The 11561-nt window shown below is 39.4% G+C and overlaps 1 protein-coding gene and 1 non-coding gene across 5 annotated transcripts in view; one reads left to right on the forward strand and one right to left on the reverse strand.

Annotated features, from left to right (window-relative positions):
* Window positions 1-11561, forward strand: part of LOC112626020 (ankyrin repeat and KH domain-containing protein 1) — a 132750-nt gene that overhangs the window by 108939 nt on the left and 12250 nt on the right. For all 4 annotated transcript variants that reach the window (XM_025387706.1, XM_025387707.1, XM_025387709.1 and 1 more), the window contains 6 exons: window positions 1256-1351; window positions 1813-1929; window positions 6946-7120; window positions 8863-9310; window positions 9798-9944; window positions 11063-11212. In XM_025387706.1, coding sequence (XP_025243491.1) covers window positions 1256-1351; window positions 1813-1929; window positions 6946-7120; window positions 8863-9310; window positions 9798-9944; window positions 11063-11212 — 1133 coding nt within the window. The remainder of the gene's footprint in view (window positions 1-1255; window positions 1352-1812; window positions 1930-6945; window positions 7121-8862; window positions 9311-9797; window positions 9945-11062; window positions 11213-11561) is intronic.
* LOC112627259 lies at window positions 10541-10617 on the reverse strand. The gene has a single exon (XR_003120107.1). It is a non-coding gene; the product is annotated as a small nucleolar RNA SNORD45 (small nucleolar RNA).

Raw genomic sequence — 11561 nt, forward strand, 5'->3', positions numbered from 1 at the left:
TTCAAACATGTACTTACCATTTTAATGCCTGTCTCGCCAACTAGACTGGTAGGTCCATGAGGACAAGAGTCATGACCATCTTTTTCAGCACTGTTTATATACTCAGTTGTTTAGCACAGTGCAATTTACATATAGTGAAATACATGAATCTTAAGGTACGTGGTTTAGTTTTGATAAATGTATACATACATGTAACCCATACCCCATAAACATATAAATTATTTCCGTAACCCTAGAAGGTTCCCTCTTGCCCACTTTTAATCACTTCCCTGCCCCAGAGGTAAGCATTTCTCTGATTTTTATCTCCATCACACTAATTCTTGAGGATGTTTTAGAACCTGAGTAGGAAGGGAAACTATGCAAGCTTGGTTAGATTAAAATAGACGTGCTTGCCGGGCGCGGTGGCTCACCCCTGTAATCCCAGCACTTTGTGAGGCCGAGGCAGGTGGATTGCCTGAGGTCAGGAGTTCAAGACCAGCCTGGCCAACATGGTAAATCCCTGTCTCTACTAAAAATACAAAAATTAGCCAGTTATGGTGGTGGGCGCCTGTAATCTCAGCTACTCTGGAGGTTGAGGCAGGAGAATTGCTAGAACCTGGGAGGTGGAGGTTGCAGTGAGATGAGAGCGCGCCATGGCACTCCAGCCTGGGCGACAACAGCGAGACTCCCATCTCCAAAAAAAAAGATATGCTTAGAATTGATTATAGATCTTCCAACCCTTGATAATGGCATTTAGAAGGTGTTTTATTTAGATTCAAGTCCTAAGGCTCAGAAAGTTGTGATAGTACACCTTGTTTAGTTAGTGAAGTAGAAGCAAAGTAAGACTTTGAAATTTTAAAAAATTATTTGTTTTAGGATTCATTTCTCTTTTACACTGAGGTTCATTTTATATCACCAATGTTTGTCTAATAGATTTATTCTAGGAGATAACTGTTTTTCTACAAAAGCCTTTTCTACTTTTCAGTGGGATTAACTTCAGGAGAAATGTTGTCTAGTCCACCGTCCACTCCTGAGCATACATTCTTGTTTTTATGCTTTTCTGTTTATAAGCTGAATGCTTATTTTATTTTCATAATTTTCATTTTAAACTTAATATTCTATTTGAAAGTATTTGCCTTTTTATTCTTAAATTGGTAAGCATATATGCAAAATCAAGGAATTCCTTTGTAATTTTTTTTGTTTTACTTTATTTTTATTCTTAAGAATACTTTTTCTTTTCATGCTATCTTGTCTAAGATTGTTCTACTTCTTATAGGGTCATGTAAAAGTTGTTCAATATTTGGTAAAGGAAGTAAATCAGTTCCCTTCTGATATAGAATGCATGAGATACATAGCAACAATTACAGATAAGGTAAGTTTAATATGCTACTGAAGCACATTTTTGTTCTTTGTGGAATGATATGCCAAAGTATGCAGTTAGGAACTTGTTCTTTTTATATTCTGAAAGGTTGGTTACCTGATCTCTTTATGCTTTTGTTTCTCCATTTGTAAAATAGAGGGGTATAATAGTTTTGATAAACTATTTTGAGATTTCTACTGTGGACCATAGTCACAGTGACTACACTAAGGTACTAAACCATTAGCCTAATGAGAAGGCTTCCTAAGGACATGCAGGTTTTTAGGGAAATGGTGTCTTATTTTTGTGGAAGATTGATACATGACTGGACTCAAAGGATAACTTCATTTGGTTTAGTGACTTTTCAGTTTGAGCTTTAACCTCTGGACTTTAATGTGCTCATCAGCTTAAGTTTTATTTGGCCTCTTTATATTATGTTTCATTATATATTTACATAATTCTATTTCCTGCTGTAGGAACTGTTGAAAAAATGTCATCAATGTGTTGAAACCATTGTGAAGGCTAAAGACCAGCAAGCTGCAGAAGCAAATAAGAATGCAAGTATTCTTTTAAAGGAACTTGATCTGGAAAAGGTGAGTGGGAAAAATAATTTTCCTTTTTAGAAATTATTGAGGCTGGGCGTGGTGGCTCACACATGTAATCCCAACACTTTGGGGGGCTGAGCCCAGGAGTTCGAGATCAGTTTGGTCAACATAGAGAGGATGGCCTGAACCCAGGAGGCAGAGGTTGCAGTGAGCTGTGATTGTGCCACTGCACTCTAGCCTGGGTGACAGAGTGAGACCCCATCGCTACAAAAATATTAAAAAAACAGCTGGGCATGGTGGTGCATGCCTGCAGTCCTAGCTATTCAGGAGGCTGAAATGGAAGGATCACTTGAGTCCAGGAGGTCGAGTGAGCCATGATTACACACTGCAGTCCAGCCTAGGCAACAGATCAAGACTCTGTCTCTAAAAAAAAGAAAAAAAAAGAAATTGCCAGATGTCATGGCTCATGCCTGTAATCCCAGCACTTTGGGAGGCTAAGGAGAGTGGACTGCTTGAGCCCCAGAGTTTGAGACCAGCCTAGGCAACATGGCAAAACCCCATCTCTACAAAAAAAACCCCCAAAAATTAGCCAGGCATGGTGGCAGGTGCCTGTAGTCCCAGCAACTTGGGAGGGTGAGGTGGGAGGATGGCCTGAGCCCAGGAGGCAGAGGTTGCAGTGACCTGTGACTGTGCCACTGCACTCTAGCCTGGGTGACAGAGTGAGACCCCATCTCAGACAAAAAGAAAATCTGCTAGAATAAACTTGTCACCTGTATATTAACAATATATGATTCAAAGGAAATAGGTAATAGATTCTTAAACCACAATCAATTTTTTGATTCTGACCTGTCATTCAAAATAATATATTTTGAGCCCAAATATAAGGGAAGGACTAGATTTTGAGCAAGATCCCAATTTACGGCAGGGTGCGGTAGCTCATACCTGTAATCCCAGCATTTTGGGAGGCCTAGGCGAGAGGATGGCTTGAGCTCAGGAGTTCGAGACCAGGCCGGGCAACATAGTGAGACCTTGCCTCTACTAAAAGTTTAAAAAATTCACCTGGCTTGGTGGTGCACACCTATAGTCCCAGCTACTCGGGCGGCTGAGGCGCGAGGATCACTTGGGCCTGGGAGGTTGAGGCTGCAATGAGCTATGATTGTGCCACTGTACTCCAGCCTGGGTGACAGAGCAAGACCCTGTCTCAAAAAAAAAAAAAAAAAATCCTGTCTGGGCATAGTAGCTCATGCCTGTAATCCCGGCACTTTGGGAGGCCGAGGCGGGCGGATCACCTGAGGTTAGGAGTTTGAGACAAGCCTGGTCAACAGTGGAGAAACCCCATCTCTGCTGAAAATACAAATATTAGCCGGGCGTGGTGGCGCATGCCTGTAGTCCCAGCTACTTAGGAGCCTGAGGCAGGAGAATTGTTTGAACCCAGTAGGCAGAGGTTGCAGTGAGCCGAGATCACAGCATTACACTCTAGCCTGGGTGACAGAGCTAGATTCTGTCTCAAAAAGAAAAAAAAGTCCCATTTTACCAAATGACATCATTACTGCCTAAGTGGTTTTAACATTGGTGTGTGAAGAAATTTAGTAAAGCATTGGAAATCATTTGTTTATCATAAAATCTGGGTTACAAGTGGTTTATTAGATTCCCAATTAAAGACTATCTAGTATCCTAGGATGTGTGCTATAATGGAAAAATTAAAACAAACAAACTAAAACATTGCCTTTCTGAGGCTCAGTCTGCTTACCTGGAAAATGAGAGTGTTGATACTGAGTTCAGAAATTATATTAAAAGAAAAAACATCATGATTAAGTAGAGTTATTCTAGGAATGCAAGAGATAGCTTAACATGAAAATATTTTGTTGCTAATTAAAGGAAGAAACAAAGTATGATTATTGAGAGATGCTAAAATTTTGATAGCAAATTTTGATTTAAAAAAACTTAGTAAGCTAAAGAGAGAAGAAAAGTTTGCTTACAATCATTAGGAGAAAAAAAGATAATAAAAAATGATCATGTGAATAAGCAATTCACAGAAAAAGAAATACAGGCTGGGCATGTGTGGTGGCTCACGCCTGTAATCCCAGCACTTTGGGAGGCTGAGGCAGGAGGATCACTTGAGACTAGCAGTTTAAGACCAGCCTGGGCAACAAAGTAGGACCCTGTCTCTACTTAAAAAAAAAATTAAAATAAATTCTATAAAGTAGCAAAGAATCATTTTTGTAATAGCTTCTTGTCAGGATTTTTACAGTGAAATTTATCAGTCATTTGTAAAGATCATGATAGCTGCATTTTAGGCACATAAATAGATGCCACATAAATATTTTTTTTTAATAGCATTAGTAATTCACTCCACAAACCATACAATTTACCTATGTAAAGTTACATAATTCGCAGCTGGGCACAATGGCTCACGCCTGTAATCCTAGCACTTTCGGAGGCTGAGGTGGGCAGATCACCTGAGCTCAGGAGTTCGAGACCAGCCTGGCTAACATGGTGAAACCCCGTCTCTACTAAAAATACAGAAATTAGTCAGGCATGGTGGCACATGCGTGTAATCCCAGCTACCTGGGAGGCTGAGGCAGGAGAATTGCAGGAACCCGACAGGCGGAGGCTGCAGTAAGCCAACATCTTGCCACTGCACTCCAGCCTGGGTGACAGAGCAAGACTCTGTCTCAAAATAAAATAAATAAAGTTATGTAATTCAGTGTTGTTTAGTATATTCACAGAATTGTACATTTATCAGCAGTCAATTTTGGAACATTATGACTATCATAAAAAGAAACCCTGCACTCTATAGCTATCATATTCCCATTCCCCCACTGCAATCCCTGTGTCCTAGGTAACTGCTAATCTACTTTCTGTCTCTATAGATTTGTCAATTCTGGACTTTTCACATAAATGGAATCATACCATATTTGGTCTTTTGTGACTGGCTTTTTCACTTAGTGAAATGTTTTCAAAATTCTTCCATGTTATAGATGAAATCAGTACTTTATTTCTTTTTATTGCCAAATACAAAAACAATTCTATCCTTAGACCACATTTTGTTTATCTGCTTATCAGTTAATGGACATTGGGTTGCTTCCACTTTTTGGCAATTATAAATAATGCTCAATGATTGTAAGCAATTTTCTTCTCTCTTCAGCTTACTAAGTTTTTTTAAACTAAAATTTTTTATCAAAATTTTAGCATCTTTCAATAATCATACTTTTTCTCTTCCTTTATTTATCAACAAAATATTAAGCTATCTCTTGCATTCCTAGAATAACTCTACTTGATCATGATACTTTTTCTTTTAATAATGCAATTATAAATAAGTATACAGGTTTTTGTATGAAAATGTTTTTATTTCTCTGGAGCATGTCCTTATGAATAGAATTACTGAATCATACACTAGTTCTCTGTTTAACTATTTGAAGGAGTGCCAGATTATTTTCCAAAGTGGCTGTACCATTTTACATTCCTACCTGCAGTGTATGAAGGTTTCAATTTCTCCACATCCTCACCAATATTATTATCTGTCTTTTGATTGTAGCCATCCTAGTGGGTGTGAAGTGGATATCTTGTGACTTGGATTTGGTTTTCCCTGATGGCTAATGATATTGAACATGTATCTTTCTCTGTGCTTATTGGTCATTTGTATATTTTCTTTGGAGAAATGTCTATTCAGATCCTTTTTCTATTTTTTTTTTTTTTTTTTTTTGAGACAGAGTCTGGCTCTGTTGCCCAGGCTGGAGTGCAGTGGCCGGATCTCCGCTCACTGCGAGCTCCGCCTCCCAGGTTCACGGCATTCTCCTGCCTCAGCCTCCTGGGTAGAGTAGCTGGGACTACAGGCGCCCGCCACCACGCCCGGCTAATTTTTTGTATTTTTAGTAGAGATGGGGTTTCACCGTGTTAGCCAGGATGGTCTCGATCTCCTGACCTCGTGATCCGCCCACCTCGGCCTCCCAAAGTGCTGGGATTACAGGCGTGAGCCACCGCGCCCGGCCCTCCTTTTTCTATTTTTAAAAAATAGTTTTATTGAGGTATATTTGACAAATAAAAATTTGTGTATATTTAAAATGTATAATTTGGGGGTTTTTTTAATTAATTTTTTTCTTTTTTTTTTTTTTTAGAGACAGGGTCTTACTCTGTTGCCAAGGCTGAGTGCAGTGGCATGATTATAGCTCACTAGAGCCTCAAACTCCTGGGCACATGCAATCCTCCTGCCTCCCAAGTAGCTGGAACTACAGGCATAGGTCACCATGTCTGGCTAATTTTCTTATTTTTTTACAGAGATGGGATCTTGCTATATTGCCCAGGCTGGTCTCAAACTCCTGGGCTCAAGCAGTCTTTCCTCCTCAATCTCCCAAAGTGCTTATATTACAGGCATGAACTACCACGCCCAGCCTGCATATAACTTGATGTTTTCATAATCTGTTTTTTAAATGGACTGTCTTCATTCGTGAGTTGTAAGATTTTTTTTATATATTATAGATACAAGTCCCTTACCAGTTGTATGATTTGCAAAAATATTTGTCCCATTTTATAGGTTGACTTTTTACTTTTTTTTTTTTTTTTTTTTTTTTTGAGACAGTCTCACTCTGTCGCCCAGGTTAGAGTGCGGTGGTGGCATGATCTTGGCTCATTGCAACCTCTGCCTCCCAGGTTCAAGTGATTGTCCTGCCTCAGCCTCTCGAGTAGCTGAGACTACAAGTCCGTGCTAGCACACCCAGCTAATTTTTGTATTTTTAGTAGAGATGGGGTTTCACCATGTTGGCTACATTAGTCTCGAACTCCTGACCTCAGGTGATCCACCGACCTTGGCCTCTCAAAGTGCTGGGATTACAGGTGTGAGCCACCACACCCAGCTGATTTTTTACTTTCTTGATGATTCCTCTGAAGTACAAAAGTTTTTAATTTTGATAGCGTCCAGTTTATTTTTTCTTGATGGCATTTATAAATGTGTTTTGAGAATAACATCCATGAAGATCCCTGTGTATCATAAACAAAAATATCATTTCATTCTTTATTTTACATTACTGCCTTATTGGTAAAATTATATACCTGCTTTATTTGCAGTCAAGAGAAGAGAGCAGAAAGCAGGCTCTTGCCGCTAAAAGAGAAAAAAGAAAAGAAAAGAGAAAAAAGAAAAAAGAGGAACAGAAAAGGAAACAGGAGGAAGATGAAGAAAACAAACCTAAGGAGAATTCAGAACTACCAGAGGATGAAGATGAAGAGGAGAATGATGAAGATGGTGAGAAACAAACCATCTGAATTAATGAGAAAATTCTCCTTTGTTTATCAACTTCATTTTGAGTGCTCTTTGCTCTAGTTAACTCTAGTTAAACATTTGATTACTTTATTAATCTGAAATGGACAATGACTTTTATAGTAAGTATTTCTAAGTGTTTTGCATTGCAAATTAATACAGAGAAACAAGGAGAAAGCAAGCACATAATTTGAAGAAATTCAGTTGTAATTTAAGTCACCTTGTAAAACATTGCATATATACTAAAAGCAATACAGTAAGAGGTTTGCAACCGTTTTTTGAGATTCTTCTGTAACTCTTCCTCTACTGATCAGAACTACAGTTTCTCAGTTTATTTTTAGCTGAGATTCAGGCTCAAGGATATAGAGGCCTGAAATGTCAGTAGAGATGGGTTTAGTACTCTCAAAGAGTTATTTATTGTACTGTCTGGCAGTGCTTGTAGTAGGCAAATAATTTTGTTCTACTTGAATTCTAATTCTAAAATACAATTTGAAAAGTGTCCTAAATTCAAACTATATTGTGGTTTGGGTTCATGAGACTAGAATTAAGAATATTAAGAATATTGGGCCGGGTGTGGTGGCTCATGCCTGTAATCCCAGCACTTTGGGAGGCCAAGAGCGGATCACAAGGTCAGGAGTTTGAGACCACCCTGACCAATATTGTGAAACCCCGTCTCTACTAAAAAAAAAAAAAATACAAAATTAGCCTGGGATTGCAGGCGTGGTGGCACATGCCTGTAATCCCAGCTACTCAGGAGGCTAAGGCAGGAGAATTGCTTGAACCCGGGAGGCGGAAGTGGTAAGCCGAGTTCACACCATTGCACTCCAGCCTGGGTGACAGGAGCCAAAAAAAAAAAAAAAAAAAGAATATTAAGAATATTGCTAATATGTGTGTCCTATACTACCTTAGACAAGAAAATATATTGTATATTTGTTCTAACAACAAATAATAGTAAATTATTTATTAGGCTAACAACAGTAAAGATTTTTTGTGTGTGTTTTTTTGAGATGAGGTCTCCCTCTGCCACCCAGACTGGAGTGCAGTGGCGCAATCTCGGCTCACTGCAACCTCTGCTCCCCAGGTTCAGGTGATCCTCCCACCTCAGCCTCCCAAGTAGCGGGGACCACAGGTGTGCACCGCCACCCCCAGCTAATTTTTGTATTTTTTGTAGAGACAAGATTTCATTATGTTGTCCAGGCTGGTCTTGAACTCCTGAGCTCAAGTAATCAATCCACCTGCCTTGGCCTCCCAAAGTGCTGGAATTACAGGCATGAGCCACTGCGCCTGGCCACAGTAAAAGATTGCTTTATTTCACCTGGGTGCAGTGGCTCACGCCTGTAATCCCAGCACTTTGGGAGGCCAAGCCGGGTGGATCACAAGGTCAGGAGTTTGAGACTAGCCTGGCCAACATGGTGAAACCCCATCTCTACTAAAAGTACAAAAATTAGCCGGGCATGGTGGCGTGTGCCTGTAGTCCCAGCTACCCGGGAGGCAGAGGTTGCAGTGAGCCGATGTCGCACCACTCCATTCTAGCCTGGGCGACACAGCAAGACTCCATCTCAAAAAAATGAATAAATAAAGATTTTTTTATTTCTTAGTGAATACTGGTGAAAGGAAAATATGATGTAAAAGTCTGAATTATTATGAATTATCAAATATATTCTGTCAGAATTTGTTTTGAGATCTGTGACTCTCAGTATGATTTTTATTCTTTTTAACCATTTCAGTGGAGCAAGAAGTTCCCATAGAACCTCCTAGTGCAACCACCACCACCACAATTGGAATCTCTGCAACATCTGCAACATTCACAAATGTGTTTGGGAAAAAACGGGCCAACGTGGTGACAACTCCCAGCGCCAATCGGAAAAATAAGAAGAACAAAACAAAAGAAACCCCTCCTACAGCACATTTAATTTTACCAGAACAACATATGTCTTTAGCCCAACAAAAGGCAGATAAAAATAAAATAAATGGAGAACCTAGAGGTGGTGGTGCAGGTGGGAATAGTGATTCAGATAACTTGGACAGCACAGACTGCAACAGTGAGAGTAGCAGTGGTGGGAAAAGCCAAGAGTTAAATTTTGTGATGGATGTGAATTCCTCTAAATACCCCTCACTGCTCCTTCATTCCCAAGAAGAAAAGACAAGTACTGCTACTTCCAAAACTCAGACACGGTAAATGTTTCTGATTTGTTAACTCTACCTGCACCTTTCCTTCTTCATGCCTGGCACAAGAATTTGAAGTATATTATCCAAGTACAAGTTGTGTTAAACAATTGAATTCTACCACATTATCTGTCTTCAATATTCAAAACTGAAATTCACCCATGTCCTCTTGATCATGTGCTAGTTGGGAAATGAGATTATTAGAAATGTTTATAGGATTCATAGTCTGAAGTTGAAAGTATTTGTATGCTTTGATTTTATCTAACTATGTCATTTTTATTGATTTTGGTCTAATTTTTGGCATCTGAATCCATTTTAATACTAAAATAAATGATGGGCTCTTTGCTCTATTTCTGTTTTTCTGACTCATTGATTATTTGATGTGCCAAAGTTTAATACTAATATTTCAGCATAACTCTGGCTATAAAGGAATATTCCCTTGAGTTTCTATCTTAAAACTTATCTTTTATTGTACTTGCTATTTGTCTCTTCTTAGACTTGAAGGTGAAGTGAATCCTAATTCCTTGTCAACCAGCTATAAGACAGTGTCATTGCCATTAAGCTCTCCAAACATAAAGCTGAATCTCACTAGCCCTAAAAGGGGTCAGAAAAGAGAAGAAGGGTGGAAAGAAGTTGTACGAAGGTAAATAGAATTAGTTCCATCTTTTTAACTTTCTTTTTTCTTTTTTTTTTTTTTTGAGACGGAGTCTCGCTCTGTCGCCCAGGCTGGAGTGCAGTGGCCGGATCTCCGCTCACTGCAAGCTCTGCCTACCAGGTTCACGCCATTCTCCTGCCTCAGCCTCCCGAATAGCTGGGACTACAGGCGCCCAACACCTCGCCCGGCTAGTTTTTTGTATTTTTTAGTAGAGACGGGGTTTCACCGTGTTAGCCAGGATGGTCTCGATCTCCTGACCTCGTGATCCACCCGTCTCGGCCTCCCAAAGTGCTGGGATTACAGGCTTGAACCACCGCGCCCGGCCATCTTTTTAACTTTCATGTATTTTCCCTTTCTCATGTGAGATGGCTACCTAGTTAATTAATGAATAATTTGAATGTGATCATTATTTTAAACTGCATTGCCACACTAAATCCAGAATATGCTAAAGTAAAATTAGAAGCAGTGTATAAATTTTGCATGCATATTTTATATGACACAAGAAATTTTGGCTTTTTGGGATAACCTGAGTTGCTTTTTATGTAGTTCAAATGTAAAGGCTTTCTCTTTCTTTTTTTCTTTCTCATGTCTCAGTAATTCTAGAACTAAAGTACTAATAATCAACTTTAGATTCAGAATACATGTCAGCTCATCATTGACCTGAGGCTTTATTTTTTGTTGCTAAGTATGAGCTGTTGATACTGGTTTAAAATGAATAAGCTAGCATGGTTATTCTGTGTGGATTTTAATAATATGGTATTCACTATTTTAACAGGGTCATTGTAGTTTAGTTGATGTGTATTATTTTGGGCAGATTTGAATGCTTATATTGTGAGTGATTTAAATATAATTTTTGTTTTAAATGGCAGTGTAATTTTTAAAGTTAGGTTCTCTGAAACTGCAGAGGCAATGTAATTTTTAACTTTACTAAATTCAATTCAGTATTACAAGAGATCAGTTTCTAAAATAAAAACTTTTAATAATTTCCTCTTTAGCATTTGAGAAATGTTATTCTACAAAATGTCCATGAACATACTTACTGAGACATCTTTTTTAATAAAGAGACATTTAATTTCATAAGTTCATGTGTATTCTTCATTTTATAGGTCAAAGAAATTGTCTGTTCCAGCCTCAGTGGTGTCCAGGATAATGGGAAGAGGAGGATGCAACATCACTGCAATACAAGATGTTACTGGTGCCCATATTGATGTGGATAAACAAAAAGATAAGAATGGCGAGAGAATGATCACAATAAGGTAATTGTGCAAAATGTATACTGCTAGTTCTGAGTAGAAATTATAAGAAGCATACCTTTGGCCGGGCGCGGTGGCTCAAGCCTGTAATCCCAGCACTTTGGGAGGCCGAGGCGGGCGGATCACGAGGTCAGGAGATCGAGACCATCCTGGCTAACATGGTGAAACCCCGTCTCTACTAAAAATACAAAAAACTAGCCGGGCGTGGTGGCGGGCGCCTGTAGTCCCAGCTACTCGGAGGCTGAGGCAGGAGAATGGCCTGAACCTGGGAGGCGGAGCTTGCAGTGAGCCGAGATCGCGCCACTGCACTCCAGCCTGGGTGACACAGCGCGAGACTCCGTCTCAAAAAAAA

This window comes from Theropithecus gelada, chromosome 6, assembly GCF_003255815.1.
Source record: "Theropithecus gelada isolate Dixy chromosome 6, Tgel_1.0, whole genome shotgun sequence".
NCBI classification, from domain to species: Eukaryota; Metazoa; Chordata; class Mammalia; order Primates; family Cercopithecidae; genus Theropithecus; species Theropithecus gelada.